The sequence below is a fragment of the Hakea prostrata genome, chromosome 11 (genome assembly GCF_041222555.1).
Source record: "Hakea prostrata isolate BN-2017 chromosome 11, UWA_Hpros_2, whole genome shotgun sequence".
Lineage (NCBI taxonomy): Eukaryota > Viridiplantae > Streptophyta > Magnoliopsida > Proteales > Proteaceae > Hakea > Hakea prostrata.
This window is the reverse complement of record NC_142610.1, coordinates 25,092,230-25,112,300: the sequence shown is the minus strand read 5'-3', so window position 1 is coordinate 25,112,300 and position 20,071 is coordinate 25,092,230. Positions and strand designations below refer to the sequence as shown.

Genomic DNA, 20,071 nt, shown 5'->3' with positions numbered 1-20,071 from the left:
ATATATATATATATATATATATATATATATAGATGATCTCAATCTGAGCGGCTGCCAATTGGTCCAGTTTCCAGTGGATTTGTTCGGGGAGGCGGAAGACCTTTTCGATCGGTTGTATAAAGGATTCCGTCTTCAGTGGCAGCTTCCCACAGCTTCCCAACCAACAGTGTGATCAAAACAAGACTCTCTGTTTGTTTAAGGAAAGATAACCCTTTGTGCGGTTGCAAATCAAGGTAATAATCGAAAACGATGCACAAAATTGACATGGTAATTGCCAAAATTAAAATTTTTGCTTCCGAAATAATAATAATAATAATAATAATAATGTCTTCCTTCAATTCCATCTGAAATCTATCTCCTTGGTTCTTCAACATCCAAGGCCCTTTTGATGCTTCTTTGATTCTTGTCCATTGCGATATCTATCAATGATACCTCCTAACTCTTTAACTAATGTTATGGCTAATTTTTTTTGTTAGGAATTGTTGGAGACAGCAACAAGGCCGAGGTGAAGAGAATCATAATAATAGGTACCATTTGGATTCATCTGAATTGTTTGATCAATTAAATTTCCTAAAGCATTGGAAACTCTTAATTTTCCTTCTCTTCAAATTTTATGACGTTGGAATTTCTCTTGGTGTCAGTAGAAAAATAGCTCTCCCCTCTTTCCATTACAGGGTCGCCTCAGCGGTTGGTTGGGGCCTGGGGGCATCTCCTTATTTGCTTAATTTTCTTTCTTATTTACTATTGATGAGCGTCTCTGCATATTGAAAACTTGTCTCCATTCTTTATTCCAACCTCAATTCCAATCAAGAATACAAATAATAAGTTACTTCCAAATGCATACGCGATATGCACCTTGAACGATGAACTTATTTTCCCCAATTATGCGTCGTAACAGATTGGAGCGTATGTTCTGTTGTGGCAGGCAACATGCTTTAGTTTCAGTTTTCATATGGGCGTGGGATTATTTGTACCGTCTCTAACATTTTCTCTCCTTTTTTTTTTCTTTTCATTTTTCAGCTATTGGATCAATATTTACACTAACATTGACAATAGTGGCAATTGCTGTCTGGTATTTGAGAAGAAAATCATCACAAGATCGATTGGTGATAGCGTTTTGGAAGAAAAGAAAAAGTGGCAACCAAAATGTAGAGGCCTTCCTAAGGAATTACGGATCCCTAGCTCCCAAAAGGTATAATTATGCAGACATCAAGAAAATGACAAATTCATTTAAAGAAAAATTGGGCCAAGGTGGTTATGGTAGCGTGTTCAAAGGAAAATTAGCAGATGGCCGTTTGGTTGCTGTAAAAATTCTTAAAGACTACTCTAAGGGTAATGGAGAAGAGTTCATGAATGAAGTTGCAACCATTGGTAGGACTTCCCATATGCATATAGTCACTTTTCTAGGTTTTTGTTTGGATGGCTCCAAAAAAGCACTTATTTATGAGTTCATGTCCAACGGATCTCTTGAGAAGTTCATCTACAACAAAAAATCAGCAAAGACCAACACTCATCTCGGTTGGGACAGATTATATCAAATTGCAGTTGGCATTGCTAGGGGAATAGAGTATTTACATGGCGGTTGTAATACTCGGATTGTGCATTTTGACATAAAGCCTCATAACATTCTTTTAGCTGAAGATTTTTGTCCAAAGATATCTGACTTTGGTCTTGCTAAATTGTGCCCTCCAAAAGATACCATCATATCGATGGTAGAGCTTAGAGGGACTATAGGATATATTGGCCCCGAAGTGTTCTCTCGATACTTTGGAGGAGTTTCGTCCAAATCAGACATCTATAGCTATGGAATGATGATACTAGAAATGGTTGGAGGACGAAAAAACTTTGACATGGAAGTAGGTCGTACAAGTGAAAATTATTTCCCAGATTGGATCTATGAGCATGTTAGACAAAATGAAGATCTAAATTTAGATATAGTTATGAGGGAAGAGGAAGAACTTATAGTTAAGAAGATGATATTGGTGGGTTTATGGTGCATACAGATGGATCCAAAAGATTGACCATCAATCCGCAAAGTGGTAGAGATGTTAGAAGGAAACCTTGAATCTTTGCCAATGCCTCCCAAACCTTTCTTTTCTTCTCCATGAGGACAATTAGCTGAATCTTTTAGCAGATCAACATCCTAATTGTGTTATGTCAAGTTATTATTTATGACATTCGTAGTTAATTTAACACAAGAATGTGTACTCAAGGCATAGGGCTTTCTATTTCTTTAAGGCTGATGTATATGATTTGGATTTTAATAGTGAACTTGTTTCATGAAATAGTTTATAAACAGATTTTGGTCATGAATGGCAAAACACTAAATAGAATAATGGATTCTGAAAAATTGACTTCACACTAATCTTTAGAATGGCTTATAAAATCTAAGTAAAGATGGAGATTATTAAGTTTGCATGCATTTGTATTTTTTAGTAGTCCACATAATTGGAGCTTTTAATGTTAGGCCAAGTTTTGGATCTATTGCATGTCTTTGTATTTTCTAGTAGTGTACATTCATATCAATTCCAAGAATTCGAGTCTATCCAGTTATTAATAAGATGCATAAATGGTAGCACCTCCTTTGGAGATTAATAAATAATCTTGTTAAATTTATTTCTTGTGACTGTTTTTCTCAAATTTTTACTAAAATAAATACAAAGGAAAATCAATAGTGAGAAATATTAAAGGCTAAGAAGAGTATAAGACAAAAAAAAAATTGCTAAATTCTCAAATGTTAGCCATAATCTTCACCAATAAAATTTGTGAAGTTGAAAACCTGTGCTATTATAGCGACAATCATGCCTATTCTAGGAGAATCTTTGTTAAAGAACTATCCAACCCAAAAGCTGATAAACCGAATCCCTTTCAAATATAATAGCATACAGAAATGGTAGTCCCACTGGTCAATCTGAATCTCATGCATTGAATTAGAATCAAAATCAGCCAAGACCGGTTCCATTGTGACCAATCCGGTTAATATTTCCAACGAAAAACCAAATGAGTACAACTTACAGGTTTATCCAGGTGTTGTTGCGGTTTTTTTTTTTGGGTAGCAATTCTAGAGGTTACAATAGTAATTCATCTTCAGTTAGATAACTAATAACTAGGAAATTTTTTATTTTTATTTTTATTTTTATTTTTTTTTAACAAAACGGGGTCAAAGACTCAAAAAACAAAAACAAAAACAAATCAAACTAAAGCACAACTCTTGAGACAATCCTCTCTAAGGATGTCTGTCATTTCCTGCGGGGGATCATTGAAAAAGACCATATCATCTCTTCCAATTAGCCGCCTCTTAGACAACCAATCAGCAGCCTTGTTATTTTGACGCCTCACATGACTAAATCTAACATGGCCTCGAGAAGCATACAAGCTTCGAATTTCAGCAACTAATCTTCCCATCGATCCTTGCTCGTTAACTTCTGGGTCCAGTAACCTTATGGCCTTTAGCGAGTCTGATTCTATTTGGAGTGGCCATGCTCCCATATCCAACGCTATTTTTACCCCTTCTTTGATTGCGCGCATTTCCGCCTCTACTACATGGCATAGAGGAATCTTGATAGCAAATCCTCCTCTGAACAAGCCTTCTTAATCCTGGATCACCCCAGCTAATTGAGCGTAGCATTATTTCACTTTCACAGCAGCATCCGTGTTGCACTTAAACTATCCTCTTCTAGGGCATGTCCACCCTAAAACTTCCAACTCTTTACTTGGATCAAGAACAGGACTTCGACATGTTGTTCAAGCTTCCTTTATTTATCATATCTGCCTCTATGAAGGTCAGTATATAATCAATATTCTTGCGCGTTTTGATAATAAATAATTAGGACCAAAGAGGGGTTATGTGAGTGTGTGACTAAACTACAAAATGTACTGCTTCTCAATTCTCATGCTAGCCCTGGCCCCCTACAGTTGGTCAAGAAATTAAAAATTGTTGTGCCACTTGTATTCGAATCTGGTTGTTTCCAACAGACTCGCAATGTTCGAGACAGATTGGGGTCGCACCCTCGAATCCCAGCATAGGGACCATAGAAACGTCATAAAGAAGCATAACTTCCCTCTACATCCCACCAAAACATTACCTACCTACTCGTTCAAAATTGCTTCACCAAAGTCACAAATTCCATGCCATGGTAAGGCCACAAGAACAAAAATTGATCGAGTAGTAGTGTCTACATGCTCTAACGCAGCAACTTTACCTCTCTTTTGTGCATATCAATCAATGATTTTGATATAAGATCTATTTAAAGCTAAAGATACATCTGAATTTTCATAATTGGTTATAAATGCTCGGTTATGGAAATAAGACTTTGAATACAAGGGGGGCAGCTATATGCTTTAAGCTGGATTTAACCTAGCAACCCCTACCCTAGCGATATACTGTTCTCAGATTTACATTTTGAGGGTAAGAACATGCAACACTCAAATTCAAATGCCTGGAAACATGCTTAAGAAGGCAGCAACTCTATGAACTAATATAATAGCACATCTGAGGTAAACAAATGTGATGGACTTTCCCATACCCCGTCCCTCTTCCTATATATATATATATATATATATATATTTTACACCAATTAACACAACCAAGATGCTCAAAATAATTACCAACTCCTTTCATAGAAATCCATGTCGACGATTCATCTGCAGAACGAGATATATGAAATTAATAAAATAAACTGTACAAATATCAGAACCTAAACACAGGATAAAGGAAAGGATTCACAGATGATGGAATTTGTTGGTTTGAATAAATATGGAGAAAACCAATTTTCATATGAGAAGATTCAAATAGATTGTACGGCAGAATAGGAGCGATGTGTGATCCATGATGTCTAGAGTATTGTTTAATTTTTGTGTACGATTATAAGACTGGCAGAAGTTGTGTTTTGGGTACTCTTCCATATGACCAGCAAGCAGCCAAGAATCATCATGTTTGCATAATCGCGACTAGGATGTTGATATGGTAAACTACGAAATGATCAAATCAAAGCCGATCTGGGAGTATCTCAGATACATGAAATTTATGCAGAGTTGCTTGATGTGGCAAGGCCATGTTCAACAGAGGCCTTTGGGATGGACTTGTATGGAAAAGTGATATGACTTTGGTCAAAGGAATTAAAAGACGAAAGGGCATGGCTAAAATAACCCTAGGAGAATTTGTGAGGAAAGACAACCATGTAGCCTACCCATTCAGCTGGGATAAGGCTGATTACAGCAGTTACAGAGTCCTCATAAATACTCCTAACTGAAAAAGAACAAAATCAACTTTCCACTGTAAAAGCACATCCAGTCTGGCATCCATTGCAATCCTTTTCTGACAACAATTTCTCAAACTCCATATGGTTTAGGAACTCAACCTTGTTAATAGAGGTACAAGAGTCTAAAGGGTATCTTGTCACATATCCTGTATCTATTTCATGGGCCTTACTGTAAAAAATATACATACCTCCAGTTTTCCAACAGAACAGAAAATTTGGGTCATCGCTCATCAGCCTCCTATTTGTCTTTGAACTTGAAGAATGTTAAACTGCCTGCGGAGCACATTAGGTGAAACAAACATGATTACGTTAAATGTCCTACTCTTCATACATCCACATGCCTTTCATCAGATGAAGGAATCAACATGAAGAAGACTGATGGAGTGATAACATACACTGTCTAGAAATCATGATTTATAGGTTTACATCGAGCTATCTCCTCCCCTCCTTTTTGTAAATCCTTCTGCAATTTTTTTTTTTTTTTTTTTGTGGGGGGGGGGGGGGGGTGTGTTAGGGGGTTTGGGGAGAAAAATGACAGAGTAAATGATTTTGTTCAATAAATCTATAAAAATCTCAAGCATGTTAAATAAATGGTACCACATGCAGTACCTATTCCAGCATAGACAAAGAATGCAGCAGTATTTGATGTTTGATTATGGTCTACACATATGGGATGAAAAAGATATCATAACCTTATGTGTTACACAGTTACCATGTGTGCCTAACTGATTAAGTTTTTTCATTTGCTTCTATCCTGACCCCTCGACATCCTTCCCCCCAACCCAATTCCAAAAAGACACAACATTTTATGAACTTCAGTGAGAGGTATGCAGGTGTTGAGAATGATAGTGGCTCACACTAGCAGAATCTTTGTGAGAGGCAAAAAGATCATGCATCTGCATATACAGATGGAAGCTAGAACGGATATTGCATTTTTGCATCATATTCACGCCTGAGTTTATCTTTCTTCAAATTTATGTAGAAGGCAAAGTCCAAGAGGATTACCAGTTTAAGTTTCAAATCTGATATTGTCCTTTGTCTCTGATATGCAAAAAACTTCAGGGACTGCAACCAAAAGAAGGGGCAGAAAGAAGGATTTATGGTTCTAACAACCAAATCTCTACTTCAGAGGAGGAAAATATAATTAGCCAATAAAAAAAAGATTGGAAGATGTGAGTAGGCAAGTGAGAAAACTAGAGGATTTTACTTACACCCATTCGCTGCATTTCCAGTGATCTATCTAATGCAGCTTTTTTTGTCAGGAGATTTTCTGGCTCTAACTTCAATGGACGCCTATAATTCTTCCCACGATAAAGAATTATAGCATGGCCCTTAGTCAGCTTCTCAACTGAAACGAATATTCCATCACTCTCAATCTCAAGCAGTCTTGCAGTATCGATAACCTGAGATAGCTTTCTTTGCAATGTAATTACTTTGACAATTTCTCTGTGCTTCCAGTGCTGATGCAGGCCCCCTATTACACCATCAAAGACCCCACGCCTCCCTGAAAAAGTCAGTATTATCCACAAAAGGCTATCAAGAAATACCAGGTATGTACAAGACACGAAAATGTAAAAGAAAACAAAACAGAGTAGTTACATAACAATAGCATCAATGATTCAGTTCAGCCACCAAAAAATGGTGCAGACCTGCATCACCCCCCCCCCTTCCAGTTTCCCAGAAAAAGGCTTTGCAACACAGTGTGCCAAATGTGCTTGCTAGTGAAGCATCAATGGCATATTTTTCATTGATTATCTGTCTGCGAGTGATAGTTATGGTCTTTACTTTCATGACCTACTCAGTATACGGGTATAGTCAATGTGTTCTGACTAAACATTATTGGTTTTCTTATAGTATGGTGTCCTACTTCATTCAGCCAAATGGAAAGATTTCATTGGCCCAATATTTTGTTGAAAGGGCCACAGATTAATTGGTCGCAAAGGATTTAAGTTTTGAACCCAAGTTACTGCTTAGATGGGAAGCAAATCAGTACAATCACCACCGACTGTTGCCACCCAGAAAAATCCAGAACATGCAGGGAATGATTTTGTCTTCCAATCTTCTGTATGCCACAGAATGTATAGGGAACATTCAGCTGTAATCAGTCATCTCTACAGTAGCTGTAGTAACAGCAAACAATTCAATTACAAAGGAAAAGAATTAGAAACTATAGTAAAACAATATTGAAGAAAGAAGGGTGTCAGTAGGGGAAGGAATATGACCAAGGCCTCCTGTCTATGGTCTTCCTCAGTCTCCAATTAACCTAAGTAATCTCATCTCATTCCACTGTTTCACACAGAAATGTGGCATATAACCCAAGTTATATACATCTTCAGAATCATAGGGGAAGGCTCTTAAGGTCCCTTACATATGTAATGGCTATTGCCAACACCTAGAAACCAAATAAATAAATAGAAGTCCTTCACAAAGAAAGAATTACTTGTACAGGAAGTTACATAAAAATCTAAGCTATTAAACCAAAAATAGAAACTTCCAAATAGCCTAAGATTACAATGAAAACTAAATAAGCTAAAAAAGAATCCCACTGTATCTGGTTTCTCAGTGAACCAGAAAAGAGCCAGCCCAATAGCTTGCTAGGCTAGTGAATAACTTTTTTTTTTTTTGGATGAATAAATAATCAATTAAAGACGAAGAAACAAATACAAAGAAGGATCCTAAGGACAAGGATCAAGGAGAAGAATGGAGTTGGGAGTTGAGCCCCCAGGCAACAACAATGAGTCTGTTTCTTGGGGAGTCAACTACCGGGGGGGAGGGATTAGCTGAGATTTTTGAGGAATCATCAAAGTAAATAGCATTCCAAATAGTATCTATAGAGCGAGATTTAGAAATCCAGCGCCGGAGATTTCGTTCCCACCATAGATGATGGACTGAAGCACCAAAGACAAGCCTGCCGATTCGGTCACATATAGAGGTACCTGAAAAGTTACTCAAAACCCAAGACCAGTCCCGGGCAAACTCAAAAGAGCGACAAGAGCGGGGCCAGATGAAGGTAAGGGCTTTTCTCCAAAGAGCACTAGAGAAGGGGCAAGAAAAGAACAAATGTTCAATATCCTCAGTGCTATTCCAGCAAAGAATGCAATTTGTGTTCACAGGTATATGGCGCGAAACGTGGAAGGATTGGGTTGGGAGGGCAATGTTTAGGGCTCTCCAAAGGGTAAGAGAATGGCGGGGGATATGACCTTTGAACCAAACCAAGGGGGGCCAAGTGGGGGGGGGGGGGGAGAACGGAAAAGGCTCCAAGCTGAGGGAGTAGTGTAAACTTTGGAAGAGGAGGGGAGCCAAATAATTCTATCATGGGGAAGGGAGAGGATAGGGGGGAGAGAGTTCCAGACTTGCGTGAGACTATGGTGAGGAGAAGGGACCCAAGAACCATTAGAGATGAAATGCGAGAGGCGGGTAGATTTGGGAATGCGGGTCTCATAGACAGAGCGGGGAGTGAAAAGATTGATGAGAATACCCAACGGATGGCAGGGAGAGCATGGTGTCTCAGGAGAAGAAGATTCCTCCAGGTCCAGGAAGGATTAGAAGGGATAGGGACAAACCAGAAGGAGTCAGATTTGAGAAGATAAGAGTGGACCCATTTAACCCAGATGGAATCTTGGTTGGTGACAATTTCCCAAATGAGTTTTGAGTAAAGCAGCGGAATTGACATCTTGGATACGATGAATACCAAGGCCCCCTTCAGATTTGGGCTGACAAATGTTGGACCAACTAATACGCCGGAGGAATCGAGTAGATTCTTGACCCTTCCAAAGAAAAGCACAGAAGAGAGATTCCATTGCAAAAGAAATAGCCTTGGGAATCGGGAAAATGCCACACCAATAAAGGTAGGATGATTGGAGCACAGACCAAATGAGCTCCACCCTACCGGCAAAGGGTAAAAGCCGGCTTTTCCAGAGTTGGAGACTCTTACGGATGTGATCTAACATGGGAGAATAGTGATGTCGAGAGAGTCTACCTGGGATGAGTGGGAGACCAAGGTAAACCACAGGGAAGGAGCCAGACTTGAACCTCGAAAGATTCAATAGATTTGATCGAAGAGGCTCAGACACTCCAGAGAGGAAGAGGGTAGATGTATCAAGATTGACCCAAAGACCTGAGATGGATTCAAAGAAGGTAAGGTCTGAGATGATGGAGGAGATGGAGCGATGGTCCGCCTTGGCAAATATCATGAGATCATCAGCAAAGGCAAGATGGGTGAGATTAAGGGCTTTGCATTTAGGGATGGGAGAAATTAGGAGCTGATCCGTCTTGGCTTGGAGGATCCGAGAGAACACCTCCAGAGCAAGAGAAAAAAGGAAGGGAGAAAGGGGACAGGCTTGGCGAATACCAATACGAGAGGGAAAAAATCCAGCCGGAGAGCCATTAGTTAGAATGGAGAAGAAGGGAGTAGAGATGCAAACCTCAATCCAATGGATGAAGGAAGGAGGAAAACCCATGGCAGCGAGAACCTCACTAATAAAGTCCCAACAAATAGAGTCGAAAGCTTTGTGGAGATCAACTTTGAGGAGAGCTGCAGGGGAATGAGAGGATCTGTCGAATCCCCTGACAACTTCAGCACAAAGGAGGATATTATCCGCAATACTACGACCCGCGATGAAAGCCGATTGGTTGGGACTAACCAGGTTATGCATAACCTTTTTTAGCTGATTCGCCATGAATAACTTAAGTGAACTGTGGTAAATTATACGAGGCATTGGCCAGGTTCTTTTTGTTCTAACAGCATAACTGTTTGTCTAAGAGCCTATCTACATAAGATCATTTGAGAAACGATAGAGTCAATCGTGATTCTGAGCTAGATGCAGATTATTAGAAAAGGAGGCAGGTGTTTGCTGGATCCACATCCTCTGTAATTCCTTTCCCTGTAATTCCCTGCAATTCCCTCATAGGATTGTGCCATGTGGCATTTAAGTAATCCAAAGGTTACCCAACAAACTAGAGCTTAAATAAAATTCAAATTTATGGGTGGGTTTAAATAAAATTCAAATTTAGTTTAAATTGGATAACCTTTGGATTACTTAAACGCCACATGGCACAATCCTATGAGGGAATTCCAGGGAATTACAAGGAAAGGAATTACAGAGGATGTGAATCCGTGTTTGCTGCACTTGATAGGATGCATTCACATACTTGACAAAATTATTCATCTGGATACCTACATCAGGCATTCAAATAGTGGATGACCTTGCGAAGGCAGGCCTTCAAAGCATTCAATTTACATTTGGACTATCCATTAAAAATTTAAATGATGTGCAGAGTCCTCTCCCTCAAGTGGAGCAGTGTAGTTACTTATGTTTATCTACATCTTGTATGTCTTTCTAGAGGTGAACTTTCTCCTTACTATTAAAAGAACAAGTTATTTCATCAACAAAAAAACGTTAATTAGTAATAGCATCTACAAACAGGAAGAATCAGAATTCATCTAAACTAAGAAAAACTACAGAGGACCCAGTAGAACACCAACAAGGGGAATAAAATTTATCAAGACTTTATAATTTTGTATTATTATTTTAATATTTAGTCGAACAAAGTGATCAAAGAACCTCAGACCAAGGGTCATGGGTTTGAGTCTGGAAACAAACTCTCTGCAAAAGCAGGGTAACGTTGGGTACATTATGACCCTTCCAAGACCCAAAAGTGGTGGGAACCCTCTACATGGGTTATGCTCTTCTTTAATGTGATAAAGTGGCCTGAAGTAGCTTATACTTAAAGAAACACACCCTAGTTCATTATCAAAACACACAGGAGGTGTTTGCTTCCAGATTCAGAATCTATAGGCTAAAACTATGAATTAGCCCAAAGATTCCTTTCTCCATAATTCCCATATTTGGTTTTGCAGTATGCCAAGCCAAAGTGGACAGCTAAGGGAGACCGAGGTCTGTTATGGGACGAGAAGATAAACCTTGGTGAGAGGTAACTAACTAAGTTACCTATGAGCTTGAAAACCTAGAGTGAATAATTGAATCTTTCATATGAGGCAGAAGGGGGAGGAGGGAAAGAAACAAAGGGCTATAGCAAATAGAAATCACTTACCAAGTACCAAGTATCTATTCATTTTCCGGCCTATCTTTCGGAAGCATTGCCTCTCTTCTTCAGTTAGCATTTCCCTGTCTGCAACCAGTTCAGAAGGTTTCCATGCTAAATTTAGTTTAGTTAAACGCCTCTCTGATGTCCCTATCTTTGATTTAAGCTGCATAAAATCATAAAGACCAAAGTATATTAGGCAGATTCATTTTCAAATCTCAGAGAGACAGAAACTCACAATCAAACAAAACAAAAAAGATGAATCTTACTATATAAAGCTTGCGCTCTTGGTTTCTAATCTCCTTTTTTAGTTTTTCTTTTTCAACTTCAATTTGGACTTCAAGAACCCCACTCCCAACGGCCAGATGCACACATTTTGTTTGCATATTTAGAAATTCTGAAAATGTTCCTGCTGTGCTACCATTTGATGGTGCATCTTTGGTAACATAAAAAGATTCAAATGCTTTCTGACGTGCATCTTCTTCCTGCAGCTGGAATCGTTTCAGTTCTGCCTCTCTGCCCAAAATCAGATTTGCTACTCTGCAAGGAAGGAAGTCCTTGCCTCTATAAATTATGATAAAGAATTTATTCCTTAAGATCAGAATTCCTCCTGTAAGACGCTGTCAAAATAGAACTTGTTTATCAACAACTACGACTTCACAAACGTAAAGCAAACCAAACAGGGCTAAGAATCAAACCAAACCCCCCCCCCTTCACCCAGTGTGTGCTCGCACACATACACAAATGAAAAGGCATTGATGTTGAAAAAATTATAGAAGGGAAAGATCATGACAGTTTCATAAGCAATAACCTCATTTGCATCATTAAAGGTGGGAAACAAATACACTCTTTAAGAAGATAATGATTTATCAATTACTTCAGGATAATTCCCTGATAATATGAGCACAAGTTGGATACAGGAAATGATTGATGAAGAAGATGAGTTTGGTTTCAGAAGAAAGGACCAATCTTAAGAGGAAGTGGTTGCTACTCAAGAGTAGAACCAAATATTCCAAATATTCCAAATTTTACACCCTCTTCAGAAGAAGCGAGGCAGCATTGGTTGTGGGGTAATCAAGCATAGAACTTGGTAATTAGGCAAAGAATGAGGACAAAGTTCAAGCCCAGGTAAAACCTGTAGACACCCAAAACTCTTTTATAAGCTTAGCAAGCTCTGAACTTCTCAAACTGGAAACATGGCTAAGACAGATGCAAACTTTCACAGGGCAGATGGATCACCAACTTCTCAAATATATTCTCCTTGCAGATTATACTATAAAATTTTCTAACACATTGACTATTGATCAAGAAGTGTAATATTTATAGGCATGTTAATAACTAATGAATGTTTTAAGATAAATAGTATGAAAAGCTTTGTAAACTGAGGCCAACTTCAGAACTTTTTTTGGCATCCATTGACATAAAGACCATACCATGGTTCTCAACTAGGAGAGTGTGTTACCAAACTCGCCATAAGCTCACACTAAAAAATAAATAATATGGTACTATAATGCCAAATATCTGCGGAAAGTCTTCAGTTATACAGATCTCTTTAAGTTTGCCATAGAATTACATGTAGAAAATCTTAATTGCACAAACAACATGACATTAATCATATCTTTTACCCTATACCATACCAAATATTTCGACATACACTTTATGCCCTTACTAAACTATATCTTGATGTACCTACACCATATTTACTGTGCCTGGAAATTTACTATTTATATTCCAGATCAGCTTTATTTCTTCATTCCTCTGTCATCCCCTGATTTCATGTTAGGTCATCCTTTGATGGCTGCTATTAGTTCCAAAAGTAAAGCAACAGTAATCATATTGCAGTAGTATGAACTCATAGCACACAAGTATTTTCCATGTTTCTCTAATAATAACTTATAGAACCTGCTCTCTAGTATAGAGTAATAAAAAAATGGTGTCAATCTGTATAACAAGGAGGGATTAAGAAATATATGCCTAAGGGAGATATCTGAGTTATATGTTACATAAATATCACATAATAGAAAAGTTCAGTGTTACCAAACTCACCTTAAGCTCCCATGCCATTTTTTCATTGTTCACGTTTGGAACTCCCCATTTCACTGCAATCTTCGCAATAAGACACTTCTCCCACAACTTTAAGATGGCAGCAGCCAAGCCTTGAAGATTCTTATTTCTTCCTTCAGGAAAGTAAGAGAGAATAAGAGCCGAACCAAGAGATGAGACACGCACACATTTTTACACATAAAGGTAGAGAAGTAAGAGAATATCCTGAACTAGTCAACTTTGTAAATTACATCAGGGATTTTTCTTGTTGACACCCCTGCGTTAACTCCTAGAAAATTTATCTTTTTCACTTTTTAGTACATTAGGCTTCTTTTTCAATGAGGGTAAACCCTGTCACCCAACATTTGTAGTCATATACAATCAAAAGGAGATGTAAAATTCAATGAGCAAACACTAGATGTATCCTTTAGACAATCCAATTATCTGAGATACAAATTTGAAGTCCAAAACAAGTAGAATACTTGCAGAAAGCACAGAAACAAAATTCTCATTGCAATTATACAAAGCTATAGTAAGAAAAGATAATTACCAAGAGCAAAATGCGTAGGTAAAGGTCGAGCAAGCTTCCTCAAGTATGTCAACTCATCATCAGTGAGCTTTGGTCTCTCATTAGGAGCCGACAGCCTAAATGGAGGTTTGAATTTAGTAATCACCTCTGGAAGCAAGTCTGCATCAATAGGCAGTGGTTTTGGTCTCCACCAATCAATAAAACGAGGCCCTAAGCCTTCCAGAAGTCTATCAGCTTCCCTTTCATATAAAGTCCCACTTATTGATTGCATAACTTCATTTCCTTGCACAGAAAGGGGAGGAGAATCAAGTGCTCTGCCCTTCAAAGCCGTATTTTCAACTTTTGCCACCTCAACAGATCTCAGTTGGGATATAGTCATCTGCTCTTTTGACTTCCTAGGAGTGATTTTCATGGTGGATGTTTCTTCACTGCTTGGAAAACCTGAATATGCCATCTGAAAATCTGTTGACGACGATTGATGATCGCATCCTCTATAAACAACAAGAGCATCTTTCTTACACCAAACAACCAAGCCCTTAGTCTTACTCTGTTTTAAACAATAATATGGGTAAACACTTACATCCGCATCAGAGTTGTAACAATAAATATCAACATGCAAATGGGAAATTCAAGAAATAACCTTTAGTACTGGTATTAACAGGAAATCTTAGTCAATTGAAAAGATATATTACACGGTAAATTCAACTGCTTTCTTTTGCATTTCCAAGAAAATACAGGCTTTCGGACTTTGCATTATAGACATCAGTACAAATTTATCCTCTCGTTACAAAAGCACAGGGGAGTTGAAATAAAATGAACAAGTTAATTTTGGTAAAACAATTTCCAGTTATATTTTAGGGAGTTCATTTTCAAGAAAGATGAGGAAACGTGAACGTTATCTTGGAAAATTATACAATTGCCAGTATAGAGGACACCAAGCACATCAAATCGGGTTATTTTACTCAATCGCTGATGCCAATCTATGCTAAAGAAAAAGCTGGAAATTATCCTCCCAGAGAACAAAGGAGCATTAGGTCCGGTGTGTAAGTACACAATTAAATATAGAGCTTTAATTGAGAGAGAAGAAATAGCAGGTGAATAAAGAACAAATTCAGTATAGGAAATCAAGAAGTAATTGAGAATCAAATAGACACAGACCTCGACAATCTCACGGGCCCTATCCATATTAAGGCACAACGGAACATCGAATTTGAGCATGGCAAGTTCATTGTTCCTCCAAATCATCTTAATCTCATCCACCACATCTTGAGTCACCCCTAGTTTCTTAACCTTCACCCATTTCGTCAGTCTTGAAGCATCAAATCTCAACCTTTTGAGAAGTTGTCGAGGAAGAATCAATTTAGCAGCGGTGACCACCTTATCCTTCTTTGGCCTCGGAATGACAATCCTCTCACCCCTGGTCCATGGCATGTTGTCATCCAATTCATGATTCCCATCTCCGCCAAATCGTTCGAGCGGAACCCGAAATTCAAATTTGGCATCCTCTGGTCGATTATGTGCTATCTCTGAGTCGCGGATAGCTTTAAGCTTGGTAACGCTTCGAACTATATCGCGCATTGCCCGCCTCCCTCTTCCTCCTTTAACCTTCTCGGTCAACCACGAATCCCAATCCCTCCTTTCATCATCTCCACCTTTGGAGCTACTCTTCTTCTTCTTGCCTTTAGAGAAGTCTAGGATTTCAGAGGGGGGAAGGAGCAAAGGGCCTTTCATCCAAGGGGCTGCGGGCATCTTAACAGCGCCATTGGCACGGGACACGGGCTCTGATAGAAGCGAAAATTCGGGATTTGGGGATTGACTATCACCGTTGTTGTTGTTGTTGTTGTTGTTGTTGTTGTTGTTGTTGTTGTTGTTTTTGTTGCTGTTGTTGCTGCTGCTAATGCTGGTTGAAAGGGTTTGTGCTTCATCTGGAAGAACAACGAGAGATTTGGAAGGATAATTGGATTTGATGTTTCTCGTAGGATTTCGGGATTGGGTATTGGAAGTTGCAGAGATGGTAATGTTAGCAGCAGTAGAAAAAAGACTCGCATTTGAGCAATTAAAGAAATATGGTGCGTTTGGAAGGGAGGAAGCAGAGAGAAAAATGGCACTGGACATCGGAGCTCTGAAGATTTTTGTAGGAGAAGAAAACAAGAGAGACCTTCGCACTCTGCTGACACTGCTCGTGTGGTCTAGTGTAGTATAGTTACCCGGTTGCTATTTGCTAAATACACGATGCTTCCTGGATTTCGATCCTGTTCTGACATGGTTCAGTTTGATCCCGTGGAATGTGGATCGTTAGATTTTTCTCCACGTTTAATATTTTAATCAATTCAACAAAAAGTAACCCACCTGTAAGGCTGTAAGTCTGTAACCTCGGTTGTCTCTCTAATTCACCTCTCTCCTTACTGAGAATCTGCTTGTTTCCTTCATCTTCGATTCTTTTCCATCTTCGGCTCCAACAGCCTTGGGATCGGTATCAATAATAAAGCCAGAATTTGGTATAACATCGACTGTAATTATTCTCAAGGAGATAACTTCGTACATTAGGTATCCAGGAGGGACAATAACTTTTATATTTAAATAAAAGAGAGATTCAAATTCTTGACCCAGATGTTGGTTTTACAACTCAAGCAATCTCAAGCGCAATCCCTTGTTGAGAGATTGCTTTAATTTAACAGTTCAATCTCACTTGTTGCTTTCTGTAAGTGACTTCACGTTGGTTATTATGTCAACATAGATTTCAGAGTTCAATCCCACATTTTGTTTGTATATATGTGGGCCGTGTGGGATCAAATCTCAGCTTATTTCTCACTTTTAAGATCATAATAAATAAATAAATAAATAAATAAATAAATCTTGAAAACATCATTTGGTTATGGGCCGGTTTAATTGCTTGTTCCCAGACAGATGTTGTCATTGGAATAGTAGGTGGTATTCGAAGCGTTCTGTTCCTGACTTTTGATACTCACTCAACACAGCCAGCATGACGTACTCCTTAGTCCTTACCATGCAAGGCTGGCTTAATTCCTCCTACCTTAATTACCACGGTATGAACCTGGACTAGCTCGGTCGTCCATGCAAATGATTTCAATATCATCTTCTATCAGTAAAAACAAAAACAAAAACAAAAAAAATGATTTCATTATCTACATCACCACATGCACCAATATTGAAATTTCGCCTTTTGGCCATATAATGGTATATATGCTGTACAGATTCTCCCAAATTTGGCCTTTTGGCCAAATTGTAAAAATTGAGATCAATAACATAAAATATTTCTGCAGGCGGTTAGGTTATTGATGAAAACTCATGAGCTTGGGAGCAAATCTAAGCAATCTGTCCAGAGTGTTGGGCGAGAACTTCCTTGCGAACAAATGGCACATGTTAGTGGTATTACCATTGTACTCACATTTGGTTCCACTCCTCAAGCTTTTCAGGAGGTGAATGGTTATGTCTGTTCTGGTAAATCTAGTCGGGTGTGCTCCTCCTCCTCTTGACCACTCAACCCATGTCAAACTCCTGTTTGAATTCCTTTGAGGGTATCTCATGCTCACAACTGTTGGTAGGTAGTGCTCATCTGCAATACATGATGAGCCCCAGCTGCAATATCTTCTGAAGAGTGGGAAAAATGTCCCATCAGAGACTATGTCCATGGCCAGTTGCCTATCCATCTCAAACCATTGAGATCCCTTCCTCCATTGATTGGGATCGATGAGAGGCTTCATTCGACGGTTGTAACGTCCACGACCAAAGGGACCTGGTACGTCCTTGGCTCCCACGAAGGTCTTACTAGAATTGACGATGTATGAGTAGATGGTGGAGAAGTTGAATAGGGGAATGCACGACTCTGATAACAGAACAAATCTTTGGTTGGACGAGTCAACAAGTGCATTTGCCAGTAGTCGCCGTTCTGCCTCCATCATGCTAAACCCTCCCCACCGCACTCCCTGCATCCATGCATGAATATGCATTATTAGAACATGCAAGATCGACTAAATTAATTAAGGTAGGTACGTACGTACGTACGTACCATGATGAGCCTCACCTCACCTCACCTCATCTGTCACCTCACGTACGGTCCAATAATATCCGAGTCATCCATCCATGATCCATCCATATATATAGCAAAATAAAAACATATATATAGCATAGCCCAATTGGGTAATTCAACATCAATTCGCCAGCGATGGCCGGGGTGGGTGTTATAGATATATATATATCCACTGGTAATTAACCCTAAACCCAGCAAAAAGTAATGGGATTCCCTTGTCCGTACGTAAGTAGTGGAAACTTAAGCCTTTCTAATTTCTTCACATGCAACAACATGGGAAAGCATTAAGTTTTGGCGATGTTGGCGTATTGACTGGGAAACCTTTTTTTATCAGAAGCTGAAATCCTAAGCATATCTATATATAATAATGGTCAACCTTATGCTTCTTAGCCTTGAAGCTGAAGGTGGCATCGATAACATACGATGGAAGTGGAGGAATAGTAAAAGCTATTGGCTAGCTCACCAATCAATCATCCTTGATCTGATCCAACTTGGACCAAGTCAGACGTTAGCTTGACTGACTTTTGCGTGTCCTACTTGTTCCTCTCCCTACTTAATTAGCCACATCTGGACTGCGCTTTCTTTCTCTCTTTTTTTTTTTTTTTTTTTTTTTTTTTTTTTTTGGGGTAAAAGCCACATCTAGAATTGAATGACAACAAAGATACAAAATTGGGATAGATTTGATCTTAGAGTAGTCGACGTACCGCCTGGCCGGGCATGGATTGGGTTGCCGTTTTATACCAGGATCCATCCAAAACAAGGGTATGAGATGGATTGATACTATAGGCTAGGGTCGAAAAACCTAGATTTTACCTTTACCTGAAAATTATCGAAGCACCGGTCTTTTCAATTATGAAGAAACAATGGAATTTAAACATGCATGAATGAATGAATGAATGAATGAATGAACGAACGATAAGACAGGAGGACTGACCTTACTGGGGATCCTTCGACCATAGAAAACCGAACCTTGAGCCACCGAGTCTTTAAAGGATGGATCAGAGTGCACGTAAATGGAGTAGAGCCGATGATCCTGTCCTTGGAAAAACTTCTCCCACAGAGGAGCTAATGGCAAGGGTCCTCTTGTCAGGAACATGAAAGCAACCTTGGGAACGCCCTTGTAATTAGGAGGAACCATGGATGATGCTCTCCACAGCAACTGCTTGTCGTCCATATGATCATCAGCGTAGTCTTCCGTTGATCCAATATTAATGCCCTTGACTTGTTCGACCGTACTATTTTCTTTAACGGCGGCAGTAGAACTAGAAGTAGATGGTATGGACAATAGTAGTGGCTGTTCTTGTTCCGATGGTTCTACTTCTACTTCTACTTCTACTTGTACTTGTACCGGTGCTGGATTGGTTGTTGAGTACTGGGGCAGCAGCCGTGCCTGAGATGGATTGATTGGAGACACAGGGAATTGGGAGAGTTGGGATTTGAATGGCATGTGGTCGTTCATGAGAAAACAAGTAACGATGATCCCAATCCCAAGGGCGAAACCAAAGCTAATGACGAGGGGATTGGAGAGAAGCCCACCAAGACGCAATTGGTCTTTGAAAAAGAGATTCAGCGCGGATATTGGTGTTCTTTGCTCTGCTTCCTGTTTCATTGTTTTGATGATCGAGGTGATCGACCACAAGTCGCCGATGAAAGCAGCTGGATCGAGGAGAGAATTTGAGGCCTGGTATGTATGAAGTACGTAATTATTAGAAGATAGAATTTGGCTGTAGCAGAGAAGTTTGGGGCTTTCTTTCGATCGATCTCTATTTTCTATCTGCAGCTTCCTAAAGTAAAGATGGAAAGTGTTGGCATGGGGAGATAAAACTATCTATCTATATATCCCAAAGTCAGTCCTAGCTAGGATAGATATATAGAAGAGGGCAATTATTCTTGAATAGGAAATAGATATGTCTAGAGTCGACAGAGCCAAGGCAAACGAGAAGAAAGGGAAAGTAACTCAATCGCAATCGGAAGCTAGGAAACTCTCCTGAAATGAACATAAGCATAAACATAAACATGAATACATGATGGTGGCGACTGCAGGCGATCGAGTCGACTGAAACAGATTGGCGTTGACGAGTGGCGGCTTTTGATGAATCTTGCGTGTCTCTTACTTGCTTTCCCCAGTCTCCCTCTCACGCC

At 39.2% G+C, this 20,071-nt stretch overlaps 3 protein-coding genes across 4 annotated transcripts; 1 reads left to right on the top strand and 2 right to left on the bottom strand.

Moving 5' to 3' along the window:
- Window positions 1–884: 884 nt before the first annotated feature.
- Window positions 885–2,021, top strand: LOC149001077 (LEAF RUST 10 DISEASE-RESISTANCE LOCUS RECEPTOR-LIKE PROTEIN KINASE-like 2.4). Its single transcript, XM_089139258.1, has 2 exons — window positions 885–906; window positions 1,021–2,021. Exons 1-2 carry the CDS (start codon window positions 885–887, stop codon window positions 2,019–2,021), a joined length of 1,023 nt encoding a protein of 340 aa, XP_088995384.1.
- A 1,373-nt stretch (window positions 2,022–3,394) lies between these two features.
- Window positions 3,395–16,068, bottom strand: CRS1 (maize chloroplast splicing factor-like protein). Of its 2 annotated transcripts, XM_089140366.1 has the most exons (10): window positions 15,037–16,068; window positions 13,900–14,425; window positions 13,353–13,483; window positions 11,576–11,926; window positions 11,316–11,472; window positions 6,473–6,765; window positions 6,267–6,326; window positions 5,657–5,724; window positions 5,450–5,534; window positions 3,397–4,644 (listed from the first exon to the last, which is right to left on the bottom strand). In XM_089140366.1, exons 1-8 carry the CDS (start codon window positions 15,991–15,993, stop codon window positions 5,662–5,664), a joined length of 2,538 nt encoding a protein of 845 aa, XP_088996492.1. In that variant the 5' UTR covers window positions 15,994–16,068; the 3' UTR covers window positions 3,397–4,644; window positions 5,450–5,534; window positions 5,657–5,661. The 2 variants fall into 2 exon arrangements, with proteins under 2 accessions (XP_088996493.1, XP_088996492.1); XM_089140367.1 differs by lacking the exon at window positions 5,657–5,724 and having other exon boundaries at window positions 3,395–4,644.
- Window positions 16,069–16,967: 899 nt separating this feature from the next.
- LOC149001075 (glycosyltransferase BC10-like) lies at window positions 16,968–20,071 on the bottom strand. The gene is made up of 2 exons (XM_089139947.1): window positions 18,864–20,071; window positions 16,968–17,825 (listed from the first exon to the last, which is right to left on the bottom strand). Exons 1-2 carry the CDS (start codon window positions 19,536–19,538, stop codon window positions 17,172–17,174), a joined length of 1,329 nt encoding a protein of 442 aa, XP_088996073.1. The 5' UTR covers window positions 19,539–20,071; the 3' UTR covers window positions 16,968–17,171.

Coding starts and splice junctions, on each gene's coding strand:
- CRS1 (XM_089140366.1), bottom strand. CDS start 15,993: ATGTCCAGTGCCATTTTTCTCTCTGCTTCCTCCCTTCCAAACGCACCA. Junction 11,473..11,575: donor AAGAGCGCAAGCTTTATATA/GTAAGATTCATC, acceptor GATTTTATGCAG/CTTAAATCAAAGATAGGGAC. Junction 6,327..6,472: donor TGGAAATGCAGCGAATGGGT/GTAAGTAAAATC, acceptor TTTTGGTTGCAG/TCCCTGAAGTTTTTTGCATA.
- LOC149001075 (XM_089139947.1), bottom strand. CDS start 19,538: ATGAAACAGGAAGCAGAGCAAAGAACACCAATATCCGCGCTGAATCTC. Junction 17,826..18,863: donor GTCGAAGGATCCCCAGTAAG/GTCAGTCCTCCT, acceptor GCATGGATGCAG/GGAGTGCGGTGGGGAGGGTT.
- LOC149001077 (XM_089139258.1), top strand. CDS start 885: ATGCGTCGTAACAGATTGGAGC. Junction 907..1,020: donor GCGTCGTAACAGATTGGAGC/GTATGTTCTGTT, acceptor TTCATTTTTCAG/CTATTGGATCAATATTTACA.